At 35.4% G+C, this 19,252-nt stretch overlaps 1 protein-coding gene across 9 annotated transcripts in view; it reads right to left on the reverse strand.

Moving 5' to 3' along the window:
* NPAS3 (neuronal PAS domain protein 3) overlaps positions 1–19,252 on the reverse strand; it is a 758,559-nt gene that overhangs the window by 76,431 nt on the left and 662,876 nt on the right. For 5 of the 9 annotated variants that reach the window (XM_088145380.1, XM_088145379.1, XM_088145385.1 and 2 more), the window contains one exon: positions 1,927–2,010. The exons of the other annotated variants lie outside the window; for them this stretch is intronic. In XM_088145380.1, coding sequence (XP_088001506.1) covers positions 1,927–2,010 — 84 coding nt within the window. The remainder of the gene's footprint in view (positions 1–1,926; positions 2,011–19,252) is intronic. 9 annotated transcript variants of the gene reach the window in all.

The raw sequence follows: 19,252 nt of genomic DNA on the forward strand, positions 1-19,252 counted from the left end.
ATGCTAGCTGGCAAGCTAGTCATGCAGAACAGTGTGGAGGAAATGAGCCGGTGTGTTCCCCTGGTGATATAAATGCTTTATCAAGCTGATCCCTGCCTTGTTATGTAAACTATACCAGGTACTGTTCATTTTAAACACAGAGATAAACAGATCTAATATGCTTCAGGGCATCATGCTTTATGCATGAACTGCTTTTTATTTTTATATTAAAGATTTTCTTGACAGAACCCTTTGCAATGGAGTAAAGCAATATTCTAACATCTTAACTACAACCTCAGCAGCACCTGTAAGTTCAAAGCAGTGAGAAAGATAGTCCCAATTCAATTAGACCAATGCAAACCTTTTTAATTAATTCTTAATAAACAATTAATTTTTAGTGAACGCTTCTTGTAATAAGAATGTCTCTCTCAAAAGATAAATGAAAAAAAAAAAATCCTCAGAGACAGGGTTATAAAAGTATAGCTCATGCTGTCTGTTTACAATATTTAGCTACCTTCCTTTTGCCTATCATTTATTTTTAACAATTTCAATTTCGGCTTAGATTGATATGAGATATATTTTTAACCTTTTCATATATTGTGTTATACAGTTTACTCAACTAGTAGAGAGGTAAACATGACCGGTAACTCCAAACAGTAATCCTGTCAAAAGCAAAACGGGGTGGGGGAATTCTTTGTGCCACTTATATAATAGAATTTGGGTAAGCCAATTCAGAGAGCCAGTTTGGTGTAGTGGTTAAAGCAGCAGGCTAGCAACCGGGAGACCAGCTGGGTTGCCTTGGGCCAGTCACTCTCTCTCAGCCTAGAAAACAGGCAACGGCAAACCACATCTGAAAAATCGTGCCAAGAAAACTGCAGGGACTAGTTCAAGTAGTCGCCAGAAGTCAACACTGACTCAAAGGCAACAAACAAACAGACAAAAAGCCACTTATTTAACTGACAGAAGATTCAAGGCAGCTAGGATTTTTTTCACACAAAATTATATAAAATAATAGAATTGCCACAAAATCAGAACACTGAATGGTACAGATAACTTTACTGGCTTTCAAAATGTATTAGTCACTTAATAGAGGGATTATTTATTATCCCCCATTATTGCCCACGAGAGTTACAAGAAGAGCCTCCATATTCAGAAGCAGTGTATTCTGATGACTACTAATATACTGGGAACAAATAACTCAGACATGGTCCAAAGCAGAGTGCTAGATTATATCGACATTGGGGCTATTAACTTTCTTAACAACATAATTAAAACCCATCTTTATGATGTTCTTCCTAACAATGGAATTTGCAATTCATACCAATTAAAATTCCATAATAATTATAAATATATATAACCATATTAAATATAGACTAAATCAGCAGAAACATACAATTTTAAAAACTATCCTAAAAATAACTCCTACATTTATCAGATTCTGACTACAGGGAATCAAAAGGGGGGGGGGAATGATGACATAAATGCCACCATTTACATACTTGTGTCATACATAAAGAATACAAAATTGTGGCATTCATGTGATGATACCATCACATGTGTGTTATAATTCTGGCATCATCGCAGTTTGCTGTAGATGCTGTTCAAACAGAATAATAAAATGTCTGTAAGGCAATAGAGAGGGCATTCTATGATCTCCTGTGAAGAGAGTTCCAAAGGCGCTCATTGAAGAATCTGAGATTTCATGAGTTGATTGCAAAGGTTGTATAGGATAATACGGGAACTGGCAGCTGTGAAAATATATATTTTATACTGTAAGCCTTCATGACGTACATCTCTGTACAACACAGTTGCTATCAAATCAAATCTTTGTTACAGCATTGACTAATCCAAAATAGAAACATAACAAGGCAAATAAAACATTGGCATAAAAAAAACATGATGGCAAGATCCAGATAAAGCTCAGGGCCTCAATAACTTGTCACTAACCCGATTCCTGAAGAGTCATTTGGTGGACTGGACAAGCCACAGCACAAAATTTGGCCACACTAAGAGTAACAGCTGTATCTGTATCTGCAAATAAAAAGGAAGTATAAAATATATCAGATCTACCTGTTCTATTAGTAAAAAAAAAAAAAAGGTGTGATGTAAGTGGCACGAATACCATGATCAAATAAGCACTACGACAGAAGAGGAATCATGGTATCAACTTCCCATGAGTTCTTTGAAAACTGTGATAAGCTGAACCTTATCTCAGCTGTTGTGTTTCAACCATTTTACACTGATCTTTTGTCCCACCCTTCAGTTCTAAGCTTATAAGGAGGTTGGAATGGACCAAACCAACATGTGCTATCTATCACCTTTTCTTGGAGCAGACGAGAGAATGGATGACTTCTTTGACTGTTGCTCATGTGAGACTTGTGCAGGAGCCTTGGCTAAGTGGCCGGGGAGAAAGGAGGCAAAGAGTTAGACAAGACAACCATGCACAGGTGAAGCCAGAAATTGTAACCTCTGTTTACAGCACTGTATGGTATGCCAGTTCAACTAATTTTGTAGTTGTAAAGCCCCTTTGTAGTATTTATTTAAAAAGAAAAGAGATACCTATATTATCACAGTTTATGCTGTGCCTCAAACGGATTGTAATGAAATAAGACCATTTTTAAGTCTGTCCTGTTGATAAGGGCATGCCATAATATAACATCTATATTTCTCTGTATCTCATTTGTAAAAAGACAGACTCTATATATCTCTCCCTGCAACACTGCTGAGCACTAGGATTTCAACAGCTCCTAAACCCAGTGCGCTGTATACAGTCACTTAAAAGAGCAAGAGTTCATGAGGGTTTGAACCCATAGTAAAACCACTATATGTACACCTGTCAAGTTTCAAATAGAACCAAACTGGTTGGGTACTGCCTCTTAGTGGCCAAGACAAGTAAAAAAAAAACACCACATAGGATATATACTGTAAATACAGAGAAATCTCTCCCCCCAGAGTGGGAGTGGAAATCATGTAAACGTTGTAAAACGAGGGCATGATATAATATAACATCTATATCTCTGTGTCTGAGAGCTTATGTCAGGAAGGTGAACTGTATATACCATTCTAAAAAAGATAAATCCTGATGACGACCTGAATTATAACTTCTTAATTTGGCAAAGTGAAGATCCATTATAGTAGGACTCTAGGGCAGGAACGTGTTAAGAAAATTATTCTTTCTGCCCGCTCATTTATAGTAATCCCTTTAGGTGATTAAATGAAATATTACTTGTTTAATAACTGACAGAACATTATTTTTAAGCAGAAATATTTTGCATATTTTCTCTTCCTAATTTTAATTCCACTCATGTTGTGGGAAAGGTACTGACATCACACAAAGAAAGTAGAGTTTAGCACCTGAATACTGTTTGTCCTGTCATCGTGGCATCTATAATTTAGTGTGAAGCAGTGAGGTAGACAGAGCATTATCATTAGAAATCACCCCAAAAAGGGATATAAACCACACTCACAACAACACTTGTCAGAAAGGTGACTGCATTCAAAACTAATATCCAAGAGTTTCAAGACAAATGCTGACAATGCAACCATCCTCCAAGACTGCTATTGCTTCAAAAAATAAAAATAAAATGGGAAAAATCTCAGACCAAAATATGAACTTCCTCTGGAGGGAGCAATTTAGTTTTTATTGGGGTATAATAAATTCTCTATGAATTAATGTAGGTAAAGCTTTCATTTAACTGAATGAGATTACTTTATGTTGCTACAGAGGAATGAATAATTCCCCCCCCCCCAATTCTGAATTCTTCTAATTTCCTGCATTCTATCTTTCTTCTCCCATGTCTCTGGTATGCTGGACTATATATATATAGTTCCCAAACCATATAATTAGCTGCACATTTTATAAATTCAGACCTTTTGCACAATCTATATGCTATTTTTCCTCAGCTAGTACTATATCTTCGCATTCTTCACAAGGAGATTGTTTCCTGGAAATTTAATATCAGTGTACTTCCTGCCACATAAACTATGAACCCACAGGGAAACAAACAAAAAAAATCTTGAATTACAGTCATGATAATTTACTTGGGCATGTGTGGTTTGCTCAGTTTGCTCATTTAACATAGTATATGGCTGGGTGATGATGGCTGCCTGATGGGAGAGGGCGTCTTTTGCAAACTCCTGGCTTATGTTCCTTCAGTCTAGAGATGGTTAAGATTTATTAAAGTAATCAAATGGCATATATGGCAAATATTTTAATATAAAACGAAACAATAAGAAGACATGCCAAGTGTATAAGGTATCTGTTCTCCTACATTTTACTTTAGAGGAAACTACCTTTTTTCTTTACGATGCAAAGGGAGAATATTGGTTTTATGTTTGTTCTCCATAAAGAAAGTTTTCTGACTAAGCATTTCATCCCAGAACTGAATTCTATGAATCAGAATAACTTACAAGTAAATGCAGATTTTTTTTTAACAGCAACCATCATGCTTGTTTGTAAGAAAATCACAAAATCCTCCTCAAAAGGAAAAATATAAGAAATTGATATTTTCCTAAATTTCTCAGGCTGTAATCTTACTCATGCTTGCTTAGGAATAAATTCAATTAAATTCACGTACATTTACTTCTGACATTAATGACAAAATACAATTTGATATAAAATTACTGCTGTGGAAATGAAATTATAATATATCGATGACATACAATTAGACCAAACGCTCAAAATAGATCCGCTGAAAGACTTCCGATTTAAAGCAGAGAACTCTTTCTTCATTGCTACTGAAACTACTTTTTCTACCACAAGTACTCATTCTTTCCAATACATCACAATGAAGGAAACTGATCTAGAGTCCAGTGCAGGCACACTAATACATGGCAATTTTAATCTCCAAAACAACTGAAGACACAGTGCAGGGAAGAGACATGAGCTACATGGGATTACATACTGTAATAATAAATAGGTAGAAAAGCTGTAAAAGATGGGATTTAGCTTATGTTAAGCCCTCTAATATTATATTGGAGGCAATTAGAAGAGTTGGAAGACAATAGTATTATTTTTGCAGCTGCAGAGCCACTAAGACAATAGACCATGCGAAGTATTTGCTTCACAAGATCCAAATGCAAATACAAAAAAGAAGTAAAACTGCCATACTTCATCTCCAAAGGCTGCCAACGTTTTGTAATTTTTGTGAAAGAACAAGAAAGAAAAACCTTGCTTTACACAGAGAGTAATCACATTAGCTGCATTTAATTAGTTTAATTCAAGTTTAATTAAATATGCTTACATTCAAATTAAATTACATTAAAATTAACTTTAAATAAATGATTTTGTCCTTGCTAGACCATGTTTATCTTGGGTTTGGCCACTTTTAGGACCTTGGCATGCCACTCACAGAGCAAGTAGACCTAACTATGAAAAAGGCTGCACAGCCGTAGATTAGACTTAATTGGATTAATTTTAAATGTTCTCAGTTTCAGCATGTGTGCATTGCATACTGTGTAGACTGCACATGAAATTATAGCATTCTCTCTCTCTTTTGTTACCTAAATGCTGCCAGAGATCAGAAGTGCGTAATCTTTTTCAGGTGAAAGGCCACAATGGCCTATCAGTATGGTGCTCTACTTGGTATAAAATAATTTTTGGAGGAATTATGTGCAAGACTTGGGAAGCTACAAATTGTACATCTCTGTCACAGATATACATATCTATTGTTTCTAAAATTCCTCATATAAAGGAACACATTCTGGAAGTCCTTGCTAGGGTGCAGGGTAGAATTTTTTTCTGAAAAATAATAGAAAAAAGAAATGTTAAATAAAGTAAAAAAGAAATATTAAATAAAGTAAACCAATCTCATTTGATGGAAAGAAATTCATTTCATCTCAGTGTTGCTAAATGATCTAGCATTGGCTGCTCTTACTGAAGAAAGATATTTCTGAGAAACAGTTGTATATCATAAATAAGCCTTTTAAAAATCTGGGGTGTTTAGTTTGTGACGTGCTATGAGTTCCTATCTTGATGTGTTCAATATTCACACTATTAGTCATGAGAATCTATGGCTTTGTCATCAGAGATCTTTCTAAGTTAGAGGGAGAATTAACTCAAGTAATATGCTGAATGCAAGTGTAGATGAAGCACTAAACTGTAAAAAAACCATTAAAATGTGTGTTTTGATTTGACTGTTTAACATGTAGACACTGTGTGGAATTAATCTTCATGAGATTTGTGCAAATAAACAAATGACAATGATTTCTCAGCCCCTGAAAACTTCTCTGCTTTTAAGAACTGAATAGTAAGGAGATCCTAAATAATACACATGGAATTAAAATTCACTATAACATTCTTCCATTTGCATTATTGGCCGAAAACCATAATTAATGGTTTCTATATAGCTATTAATATGTTCCTTACTACTAGTTGCAGCAGAACTTGAGTGGGAGTGCTCATGACCTGTTTGCGATTTCCCTTATACATCCAGTTGGCCATTGTTAGAATATAATGTTGAACTAACGATCCCACTGATTTTATTATTTTCTTATTCATACTCCACGTACCCTTGGCCATCTGAAGGAAACCTCAGTAGTGCACAATGATGTGCTGTTCAAGTCATGCTGTTCAAGAAATTGCTGAACAGAAGAGGGGGTTTTAAGGACACATGAATGCTACTATAGAAGAGGGAATTACAGTTCTCCATCTACAAAGCTTTAGATCCCAGAATATACTCCAAGGCATTCTATGCACTGTAATTTCTAGAGTTATTTGTGCTGAAACTTCTATTATACAAGTTTTAAAATCTTTACTTGTAGATGTCCTCTTCCTTGAGAAAGTATTCAGTCTGTGGAAGAGAGTATTTTTGAGTGGAGCATCCAGACAATGCCTAACGATTACTTAAATACCTTAGTTGACACAGAAGTGTCAATGCAAACATATTTCTTTAAAAAAGGACACTACAGAAAGCACATAGTAATAAACATGGACCTAAATTGCTATTAGGGCAAGAGTTTACTTGTTTTATGCAAGCTTCATAAAGGAGAAGTAGCCAAGTGAGTCACTGGTTTGAGATGGGTGGCTATTCAAATCAAATCAAATCAAATCAAATCAAATCAAATCAAAAAAGTGATTACAGTGTTAACCTATAATTTAAGAGATCCAAAAGGCTATCTATAGTCCATGGTTTGTTTAATAGAATAGTGGAGATGCACTAATTCATGTGCAGTAGTGTACACCCCAATTTCTGTTTCAAGTATCTCTTTGTGCACCATGGGCCAATTTTTAGATTACCCTCATGTGTGATTAACATTATATTATTAAAACAGTAGTGGAAGGTGCATCTATCTACTCTTGCATCTGAAAAGCAGAGCTGTCTTTGGGGAAGCAAGAATGTGTTGTAGTGGAGACAAGGTTCATATGGATGAAATATTTCATGTGGATATTTCATGATTTCATGTGAGTATTTCATGTGGGTAGTTAAAGCAGAGATGGTAGCAGTCTCTCATGCCCTGAGGCTTCCTTGTTCCATCTCAGCTTAGCTGAAAACTTGAGTTGAGAGAGAAACCATTTTTCCAGCCACATTATTGGTAGTTATTCTGGTGATAATGCAACACATTTGGGGCTGGCTTGGTTTTGAATGGGCAATTAAAACCCATTATAAACAAACACACACACATATAATGTATCAACACAGCTGCCTGCATTTTTGCACCCACTTTGGGGATGTGAACAGGAAATTATCATGATGAATGCCTAGATTTCAAAATCTGCCATTATGTCAGTGATTTAAGATGGCCTTTGAAGTAGCTGAACATTGGAAATCTCTTCCTCTCTCATGCCTGTATTATAGACAGAGCTAAAAATAGATGAACATTACTCTATGTTAACTAACTGTGGAAGTCTTTTAAAAAACTTTTTTAGAACCCATGATAATTGCACTAGATCTAAAGTCTGATAAGGAAAGGTCAAAGTAGGGGGTGCATGTAGGGTAGGAAAATGGTAAGCTAAACTGAAATGCTCTGATATACTGCCACATTAAACAAGGGAATAATAAAACATTTAATTATGAACATAATATTTTTAATATATGTACTGAACAAACTGACTTCATGAGGCATCATAGTGTTTCTTTTTCTCTCAGTGAGTCCTGACTTTTCAAAATCTGAGAATTACATTTGAGGTACAAGTTCTTTATATAGGTTTTGGCAAGTATTAATTTGTAAGTTTTCAAATGAACTGACCATGGACATTGGGACATATGTGTGAACACCGTTATAACCTAAGGATTTTTTTAGGGTTTGTCCGTGGCTTTTATTAATTGGCATTGCAAATGTTAGCGTTATAAGAAATTATTGTTCTTGTGTTTGAAAGGAAGTGAAGCATTTGAAAAAATTAAATCCAATCTTGGGAGTATTACTTGAATCTCAGAAGTATCCTTTAAGTATCTGGAGTTGTATATGGTTTTTGTGCCAGTTCAGTACTCACATTCATTCATCAATTTTGTTTTAGAAGGACCAGCTTTTAAATTTGAGTTGTTCTGAAAGTAGCATACTTAATTTCTAATGAACTGCCAAATTCTATGGGGTACTTCATTTGCTCATAATTTTCTTCTGTGATTGTTCTATCCACACTGTAATATGTTTAGCTTAGCCTCTTCATTTTTGTTGTTGATGGTATTCTAGACTTCAGGTGCAGATTATGCGAGGATGAATTCTTTTAAGAAATCTGTACCTTATTCTCTTCCTCCTGCATTCTCTTCTTCCAACTGTGTCTCACATTTCCTCAACCTTAAGTTCCAATACTCCTTATGTTAAGGGCAGGAAGAAAAAACCTCTGCCAAGAAACATTTAATCTGACTTCCATGAACAAAATTAATGAACATAAAGGCATGTTCATTATTTGGGGAGACTTTTTAAAGTTCTGGAGCAGAAGACTACACATCCCCCCCACCCCCCATGCTGCATATACTTTAAGGTCTATATCAAAATCATCAATGTTTCAAAACATTGGTGGACACTTACTTTTAATGGACACTTACAAAGATGTGGCTTTTCAGAATTTTTCTTCAGGATTATATACAGCAACAATAAAAAGGATGATGTCAAAATAAACAGACATGAGCTGAATGATTCTGGTTGCCTTTGTAATATAGCATATGGAAGTAAATTGGGCGTGATTCATGGAAAAAATAGTTGTGAGTTCAGTGTATTTTATTTGATCTCTTTAGAGTTTATTTTTATAATGCAGAAATAGATAACAAATTATAGTATGCCTGTGTATCTGACAAGTCAGTGTAATTTAGTTTTAACAGAATCACTAATGCTGTTTAAAGCTTAGAAGTTGATAACCATAGATTTGTAGGATTACAAGTATTGAACAATTGGAGAGCTAGCAACTCACAAAATTAAAGTTTTATAACCCAAAGTCGAAGACTGTGTTGCATGGTCTAAATATTTCATAACTGACATTTTCAAAGTCTACAATATGAAGCCAGATTTTGATTTTCCAATGCAATATTCTGTATATGTGCATCTCTCTCTCTTTCCTTCTTTATTTGTGCATGTAGGTGAAATCCAAGATATGTGTTACTATAAAATAAAAATATTTAATAGTCGAATACTTAACAACTTTTTTTTTTTTTTTTACTGTCCGGCTTGAAAGACATGCGTTTTTAAATTGCTATATGCATGCAACTAGCCCAGAAGAGTAGTCACACTCAAAGCTACTGCAGTACTGCTATGGGATCAAAAACAAAAACAAATGTCCTTGGTGAACTATCACAGGCTTTCTGAACTCCTGCAGAAAGTTCAGTGTGAAAATGAGCATAACAGACAAGTAGCACTGAAATATAGCTGTGGGATCCATGAAAACTCCCCAGCTCAATTGTTCAAATATATTACTGAGGAACTGATGAGTGATCTTTTCTCCACATACTGTTTCTCTATGACCAGGCTCATAGATTATTAATAGGACTGTCAACTGATTAATAATATAATTTTTCTTGATTAATTGATTAATTAATCAATTGAATGTGTGTATGAGCATAAATAATAAGTAGAATCTAATGTCATGCTGTCAGACTTTTGTGCAATGGGACTTTCTTCCTTTTCCCTGCCTGTGGATTCTCCACTCACATCCTCAAATCTGCTACAGATGACTGAGGCAACCTTTGGAACAGATTTGGAATCTGTGGAGGGTTGCAGAATTAAAGGGAATTACTCACTCAGTTCGATCAAGTAAAAAGGCATATAAAGTCAGAATGCCATTGTAGTCTATCTAGTAATGTTCTTCTGTATTTAGAGAAATAAAATTGTACCAGATCTAACCTTACAAAAGACAATGCCTTACAAAAGGCTGTGAGAAAGAAATATTAGTTATTTACTGTCTGCATGTGTGATTTTATCTGAAATTAATAGCACTGTTATATATTTCTATTCAGAGGTATATGTTATGAAATTCAGTGAGGCTTACTCCCAGTTGATAGAAGATTACAGCTTTAAAACATTTAAAACCTGGTTCCCAAATAATAGGGGGCAAATCAAATTATTTTTAATTCAACAATTAATGGATTAATTTTAATCTATTGATGTAGCCAATTATTGGTTTAAACTTTGTAGTCCTAATAGTAGAAATATCTCTTTATTGTAAATGAAGCTACACTGATTTGCATCCATGCAAGAGGCAGCAGTGTGCAGAAAATCAGGAGTAGTGCCTATATACAAAGCATGTTGACTTTGTCCTCATTTGATTAAATTAAACATCAAAATTCTAAAGGAATACTAATATAATGGAAAATCAGCTTACACAGAAACCAATAACAATATATACAGTAAGGATATCAGTAGCTCAAAACTTTGATACACTGAAAAAACAAATCAATATATTTGAAAACAATCATTCAAAAAGTATGGCCGTCTTGGTAACAGCCCCTTCACTCTGTAACATCTTGCCCCCCTAAAGTGGGGATAGTCCCCATCCTGTTATCATATAGAAAGGTTCTAAAAACTGTTCTTTCCTAGGGCCTTTGGAGCTTTAACCTGAATTAGGCAGACAGCAGGAGTGTGATTTTAACTGTGGCTTTAACTGATTGCTGTTATGTTTCTATAGTCATAAGTCATCCAGAATCTTGAAAGCAGGTGAAATACAAATAACATAAAATACAGTAATGCTTTAGTACAGTGATGAACTAACCCAGGCAACTGAATACTGCTGTTCAAACAGTGAAAGCCCAAAAGAAGAATTAAGGTCAATTTAATATCATCTGTCCTGGCAACATTAAAAGGTTTTTTTTTTTTTAAAATCTATTTGTGAATGCATATGCATGTATGTTTATGGGCACACAAGAGTCTAACTTCCCCTACTAGAGTTTATAATTGCGATTGACAAAGCACTAACTTCAAGTCAGCAAGGAGATACTTAGAACCATTTTGTTGTCAAATATACTTTTCTCACAAATGGCAACAATATCACATATCATTTTATAGATAATGTTTCAATATCTTTCACTGAATAAAAGTTTTTTTAATCAAGTTGCATTGGTAGCACTAAACTACACAAGGGGCTTGGAGGTTGCAGATGGCTGCATTACTCTAAATGTTCAAGCTTGACTGACCCATTTCATCAGCACTGTCAGAGCCTTGCACTGATACATGTTGACAACATTTAATCTTAAAAAATTGAAAGAAATGAATTAATATGCAAATTTCATCAGCTTTGTAATAAAAATGTCCTTGGAAAAAAACAGAGAACATGACCCCCAAGGAATAGTGTGAATTATCCCAGCTCAATTCTTTAAGTTAGTCAGAGGTATGTGGGTCCACAAGGAAATCAGCACAGATTTGACTTGGAAATAATTATGATGAAGAACAAAACACAAGCAGGTTGAATAAATGTAACAACTTGGGAAAAGTCTTAGTCCTGTTTGTTATTCACTTTGAATTAACAGGATTAGGTCTGTTTTTTGAAAAGAAAGGAACACAGCCATGCAATTTCAACACTTAAGTAACATGAAAACAATTTTGGGGTGGAAAGATGTCAGTTTTAGTGGAAAATATAAAGTTTTGAGGAGAAAATATATTTTAAAATACATAACTTTTTTTATTGAAGGGCAGTGGCTGGATAGTTGCATATTTTGTCCCTGTATAAAGCATTTTGTTTCTACAATATATGCAAAATATCTCTTGGGTTGAGAAATTGCAACCAACACTTGTGTCCATTTTATTTATTCATATACAAATGATACATTTGACAATACAGAGGCATCACTTCCCAGCACAAAACTGAACTTAAACTATGACAATTTGGATCTTTTAAATAGTTGAAACAGAAAACTATATAGCTCAGCTCAGACCTAGTTCAGCATATATGGATACTCTTTTCACATTTAGTTTTAGCACTATTATTCACAACCTGAAGCTAAAAATAATTAAGCTAATCTATTAAGAAGGATCAGTGCATATAACTAATCTTCCACATATGAACATTTTCATATGTTCAGCTGATGATGCATGTATCAAGACATGTATTCCCAACTACATCAGTCCTTGTTGAATTAGCTGGTTATATTTTTTGCTGTACATTAAGATATCCATCCCCTTCCAGTGCCCTCAGCTATAATGACTGTAGCTGGAAGAAAGCCAGTATTTTTAGAAAACACTAAAAATTTTCATCAATGCTACTTTAGTGAGTGGAGTTTAGAAGCATTCTTGGATATATGTCCACCAAAAATATGTGCCATCCTCAGTGTTTTAACCAAATATTGCAATATAATCAAAGTGATTTAACAGATATGTGAGTTTGAATAATTGGGGTATTTTAAGTAGTGCTATTCAAGTTTAAGGAATATGATCTGGCACATATTTCTAATTGCTCTTGTCAAAGGCATCATTTAATGGGCTGTCTATATAAAGCATCAGTCATACGTAGATTAGGTTTGTATGATATAAATTCTCATTGGAATAGCACCTTTTTTTGCTATACTTTCACACTTTTGAGAAAAGAAAGATAAGGCGGGTATAAATTAACTAAGTTCCACCAAACAGTTTTTTAAATGAACAGACTAACCAAGATCAATACACTTTAGAAGTATGCTTTAAAAATAAAAAACAAACTAGCCACTTCATGTGAAAATTGAAAATGGCTATTGTGATACCTCAGGAAACTCAGCATAATCTTTTGGCGCCTTTCAAATAAGCCTTCTGATTTTATATATCCCTGGAAGACAGACACACTATAATAGGGATGATAACTTACCATATTAATCTAGTCTATAAGCTTTTGTGGTTTGCTACAAAAGGCTTTTTAAGTTTCTCCTTTCTTTCTTAATCTACAATCAGTAGAACCCCACATTTATGATGCCCTTTGCACTTATATGCATAAAATGAATAACCTTTCAGTTTAATTATGCAATATTCATTCAGTTTTGAAATGATATAAAGTTTCAGGTAGAAAAAAGAATAAAGCCTGTTTAAGAATTCAAAATTAATACATGTCAAACTCATGCTAAATCTTAATCTTCTAGAAACATTTCACTAAAATAGATGTTCTTTTATCACCTGGCACGTTAAGACCCACTGGAAAAAAATAAAGGAAAGAAAAGAAAACATTTGGTTAACATGCTGAAAAAGAGAACGCGCCAGGCTATTCTTGCAAGGGCTGAACAGTTGTATAATAATGAAAAATGTGTAATACTTGTGGGGCATTGCTTGTGCACAAATACCTCCGCCCATGCATTCATCATTCGGCAGGTATTGTCAGTGAAAGTTTAATTGCATAAACACTCTGTAACTGTCCTGTCATATTTCTTGTCAGTCTGGATTCCCTCTCCGGGCTCACTATCTCACAAAACTATAATTGAATTGCTACCAAGTCACAAGAGAGCCCCCCCAAATAAAATCTTTATGAATAGAATTTTTTTCCTATCAGCAGATTTGACAAATTGTGGCAGAGGAAAGGCCTGTGCGATAATTTCTGAGTTTATTCTAAATCCAGTTATTTGCTGTGGGCTCTTATCTCTTCCTTAGAACTTTAAAGCCATAAGAAAAAAAAATATCCCAGTGGGTTTACTAATGTTCTTTCTGCCTATATTAGAGGAAACCTAGGAAAAAATCATAGGTGTGAGAATGCTCTTAGTTCTCTATTGAGGGTGGGCATGGTGGGACAGAGATAGCCTAATGAAAACAAACAGTGAATTAATTCTGCATTATATGGGATTTCTCTGCAATTCATACATAATAAAACATTTCTGTATAATGATATGGGGCTTCAGATATACACTAACTTGTTCTACATAGAACAAGAGACAGATTCTAGCAAAAAAATAACAAAGAGGGTCCTAATGCAGCCAGATCCTAGAGTTCCCAATGCTGTACACTGAAGAAACTGATACACTTTGTGACACTCTAGAATATCCCATGGTTGTCCAAAACTGAGGTATTGGTCATTTTAACAGGCTTTGATGGATTAGTAAATCCATTACCTTAACAGAGTGATAACGAACTCTTTTGGAAATCAGAACAGAATTGCCAGCCACTTTGAAAGCCCTTAAATAGGTGACTTAAATAGATGATGCCATGCTCTTGCATGCCAGTCCCAAGCCTGGGTAAATGGGGAGGATTGAGGAAAGACCTGGCGACCTACCTTGTAAAAACCTCGCCAAGAAAATTTTACAGAAAGGCTCTCAAATAATTCAGATATGGTGCCCAACGGTAGGACCCCCAGGCCAGAAGGTACCCAACGAGCTACTGGTGAAGAGCAAGGAACTGCAGTGAGTAGTCAAGGCATTAATGATGCACCTGGGGGCAAATCCAGCAGGAATCCCAGCTGCTGATGCAGCCATCAGTGAAAGCAAAGGTCTGCGCTGCATGAAGACACATCGGATAGCAATGTGGAATGTCTGAGAAACGAGCCAGGGTAAATTGGATATCATCAAATGCGAAATGGCCAAGTTGAAAATCGACCTCCATGCTGTCAGAGAGCTACAGTGGATAGATAATGGCTATTTCTGAGGAATTCACTATTTATTACTCGGGACATGACATCAGGAAAATGAACGGAGAGGCATTTATCACAAGCAAGAAACTCACCGAAGCAGTGGAAAGCTTCTTGATGGTAAATGATCACATTATGACCATCCAAATCTGTGCCAAACCCCTCAAAGTCACAGTTGTCCAAGTCTACGCCCCAACAATTGTGCCGAACATGACAAGCTGTGGAGAGCCCCAGAAGACCTGGAGGTGCCAACACATCTGGTCAAGTTGGTGCAGTCACTGTACACAAATCAGGAAGCCACTGTGCGAACACCATATGGAGACCCTAATTGGTTCAAGATAGAGAAAGGAGTGTGGCAAGGTTGTATTCTTTCACCTTTCTTATTCAACCTGTATGTCGAAGTGATCATGAGGAAATTGGAACTTGAAGAATCAACAATCAGAGTTAAGACTGGAGGAAGGAACGTCAAAAATTTTCGATACGCTGACAACACAGCTCTCCTCTCAGAAACCAAAGAAGGCCTGAAACATCTGATCAAAAGGATTAAAGAAGAAAGCAAGAAATTTGGCCTCTTCTTGAACATCAAAAAGACGAAGCTGATGACCACTGCAAGGAATGGAAATGTCAAAATAGCAATTGACGGTGAAGAGACTGAATGTGTGCAAGAATTCACTTTCCTAGGATTGCAGATTGATCAAAGCAGTGAATGCAGTCCAGAAATAAAGTGTCGAATCGCACTAGGTCACACAGCAATGATGAGCATGAATTGAATATGGAAAAGCAAGGACATCAGCCTGGCAACTAAATGCAGATTAGTCTGCACTATCCTGTTTCCCATAGCTATCTACAGTTGTGAAAGTTGGACCATGAAAAAACTAGACAGGAGGAAAATTGACTTGTTCGAGCTGCGGTATTGGAGAAGGCTCCTACAGATTCCTCGGACAGCAAAGGTGACAAAGAAGCAAGTTCTGAAGTGTATAAAACCAGACATATTGCTGGAAGGCAAAATCACAAAATTCTGCCTTATTTATTTCAGCCATGTCATGCAATCAAACTCCCTGGAAAAGGCAATTATGCTCAGAATGGTCAGCAGTAAAAGGAAACAAGGCCGCCAAAAACACAGTGGCTAGACACCATCAAAGCCGACACCAACCACAGCATAAAACAACTGAAAGAAGCTGTACAAGATTAGAAAATGTGGAGAGAGCTGGTCCATAGAATTGCTGAGAATTGGACACGATTGAATAGACAGCATCATCATCAAATAGATGACTTATACTTTTACATAGAATTGGGTGACATCATTCCACATTGTAACACGTGACATTCCAAAAGGATTAGGCATTATGTACAGTATGTAGCTGTCACTATAAATAGCAGCCCTGAGTCTCCTTCCACTTTCCCTTAAAATTAATATTTATAATAAGACATCTCCTAATCTACTGGCCATCATTTTCAAAGAGTAACACAAGTCCAAATACAATGATATGTATTATATTCTATAAGGTACTAAGTGGGGGGAGAAGGAGAAATGATGTTAGTCAAACATCCTGACTTTTTAAATTAAATGGAATTGTTTAGGACATATCCTTCATAAGGCAGGAGTCACCTAGAGCAGACACCTTTTTCTACTGCAAGAATAGAATAGAATAGAATAGAATAGAATAGAATAGAATAGAATAGAATAGAATAGAATAGAATAGAATAGAATAGAATATGGAGAAGTATAACTCTCATTTGCAATCTGAGGTACAGTGTTTATAATCCAAAATACAACTACAACTACCACTTTGTTTTTCATTTTGTATAGAAAGACTTTTCTTTAATGATCCAGATGAGGTCAGACTCTAAATGACTTGAGGGCTATCCTGTCTGTACATGCTATGTTTGCTGCTACACATTTTTTGTTGTTCATGGCACTGCTTTCTGGGGATGTGAAATTCCTCAGCAGATGATGAACTCAATAACCAAACAAAATTAAAATGAAGACACAATATAGGCTTCACTACACACATCATAATTAAACTTTAATGGAAACTAAACTATAATAAATTTTAATATTTCCAGAAAAACATATTAGAATAAAAACTGCTGGATCCAAATTGAGGATTATGTTTTTGCCTGATCTGCATTTTTATGTTACCCTTGATGAGCTGTAGCAAATGGGGGGGAAATAATTTCAATAAAAATATGAGATCATTGTACATCTTCCTTTAAAATTCTATTACCAATGCACAACTGAAACATGCTAGTTTTTAAGTGGGATGCAACTTCTTCAATACTGACAACTGTCTGTCAGTCTATGGTTTCTTAAATCTGCTCATCAAACTCATAAATGATTGATGGTTGCTTCTTGATGAAGCCATATTTTTTGTAGGATACATAATTTAGGATTTAGGTTAAGTATAGATTAGTGCATTAGATGATTAAAGAACATTTGTCTTGTAGGACATTTAAGTCATTTGTTTCTGACACTTGAGAACAAGCTGGCAAAAAGCTACACAACAACTCAACTGTTAAGACAAGTTAAAACTAAAATCATTATAATGAAATTTTGAAGTTCTAAACTGATCTGTGCAAAATCTTTAAGAATTTGCAGAAAAATGGCAGTGCCTGCTAAATAATTTTGTTCATTTATTTTTAAGCCTCAGTTTTTATCTTTCCTTGATTATTCCTAGTAACAGAGCTTAGATGCCTTCTTATAATAAATGCTTTAAAAACTCTTTATTTTGATGGAACGGATGATTTCATTAAATTTATTCTGTATTTAGAACAGGAGTTTTTCCACCAACCATAATTATATATGGTACGCTATGTATCTAAAGCATTGGTTAGAAACTAGTCAGATATAATAGCTGGTATATGTCAATGGATATATGTGAAAATATATATGTTTGTTGAGCCCATATCCAGTGAAATGAAAAAGTTCAGTTGTTGAGTTTAATGCGTAAAATCTAGAATTTGAAGGGAGCTAGAACTACTCTTTCCCTACAACTGGTAAGGCAACTTTTGTATTTCAGCACTGAAAGAACTTGGGGGAACATCAGGAGGAAATCTGCATTATTTCGTCTGATCTGCAGCATGTTGTAAAAATAAACAACTTAGATCCCCAGGGCTGTTCCCATCTGGAAATGTTCACAAGCACAAAATTTACATTAAGAAATAGAAGGATGCTGTTTCATACTGATTATAATAACAAAGTTACATTTGATTCAGTATTCTACCAAGCTGCAAAGGATAATGCCCTGTGATTAAGCAAGATTTAAAAAAAATACTTAATACATATATATTGTTTGGAGTAGTATTTTGATTTTGGGCACCTCCCCACCCCTTTCTGTTACATTATATTACTTTTGGATAGGAGTCAACCTATTGCGGCTCCTCCCATTGATTAAGCTACAGTGTTGACTGCTTGCAATGCTAGTCTCAACTGATTTACCTATAGCAGATTAACAGTACTATCCTGCTGGGGATGGTAATATTTAACTGAGACGCACAGCTGACATTTATCCGTGTATTCAGCCATTTGAAAAGTCAGTGATATCAGAGGGAAAAGCCATTAACCTATACCTGGACAGAAGACTGGTTACAATGTAGCTACTTATATATAACACTTCTTAGTATGCACTCTGTTCTATTGTTGGGTCACTCTGTACTGCTGGAGGAGACCTCAGAAAAGGGACAGAGCAATGCTGCCTCCTTGCTTTGCTCTTGCATTGTGATATAGGGCTGGGGGTGTGTGTGCTTTGCTTCTTTGCTCCAAGAACCCAAAGCACCCCTTTAAAGATCTGCATAGCCCAACTAAGTCACAGAATCATAGAATGTCAATATTGAAGGGACCTTGGAGACCATCCACCATTACAGCATCTCTAACGGATGGTTATCCACTCTTTCTTTAAACACCTCCAGTGCAGGAAAAGAATCATATAAATATCCTTAAAGCTATGCATGTCTAAAAAGAAGTCTGATTAACCAGCATAAAAGCAAATCATAGTTCTTTCATTTATAAGATATAAAATCTAGGACATGATAAGTCACTAAAAAGAATGAATGGGAAAAGGGAATTAGGCGATAGAGGACTATTGTTATATATTCTGAATCACCAGCTATACTGAAAAAGTAGAGGAGAAGGGATTCTTCTACAGTAAACATCTCAGACCGGGCAAAGAAGGGGAGGCACAAATAAATGCAAATTAAAAAGCGTTGGTTCTCAAAGTGCCTGCAAAAAGGTGCTTTTTGATGGTCTGATAAATACATATTTTTGGATCAAGGATGTCATAATATACAGAAAATTTACAAACATTTGTTTTTTATATATGAACAAAGAAGTAATGTTTG

This window comes from Python bivittatus, unplaced genomic scaffold, assembly GCF_059951505.1.
Source record: "Python bivittatus isolate LINGU-HERP-01145 unplaced genomic scaffold, Pbiv_v1 ctg000480_np1212, whole genome shotgun sequence".
Taxonomy (NCBI): Eukaryota; Metazoa; Chordata; class Lepidosauria; order Squamata; family Pythonidae; genus Python; species Python bivittatus.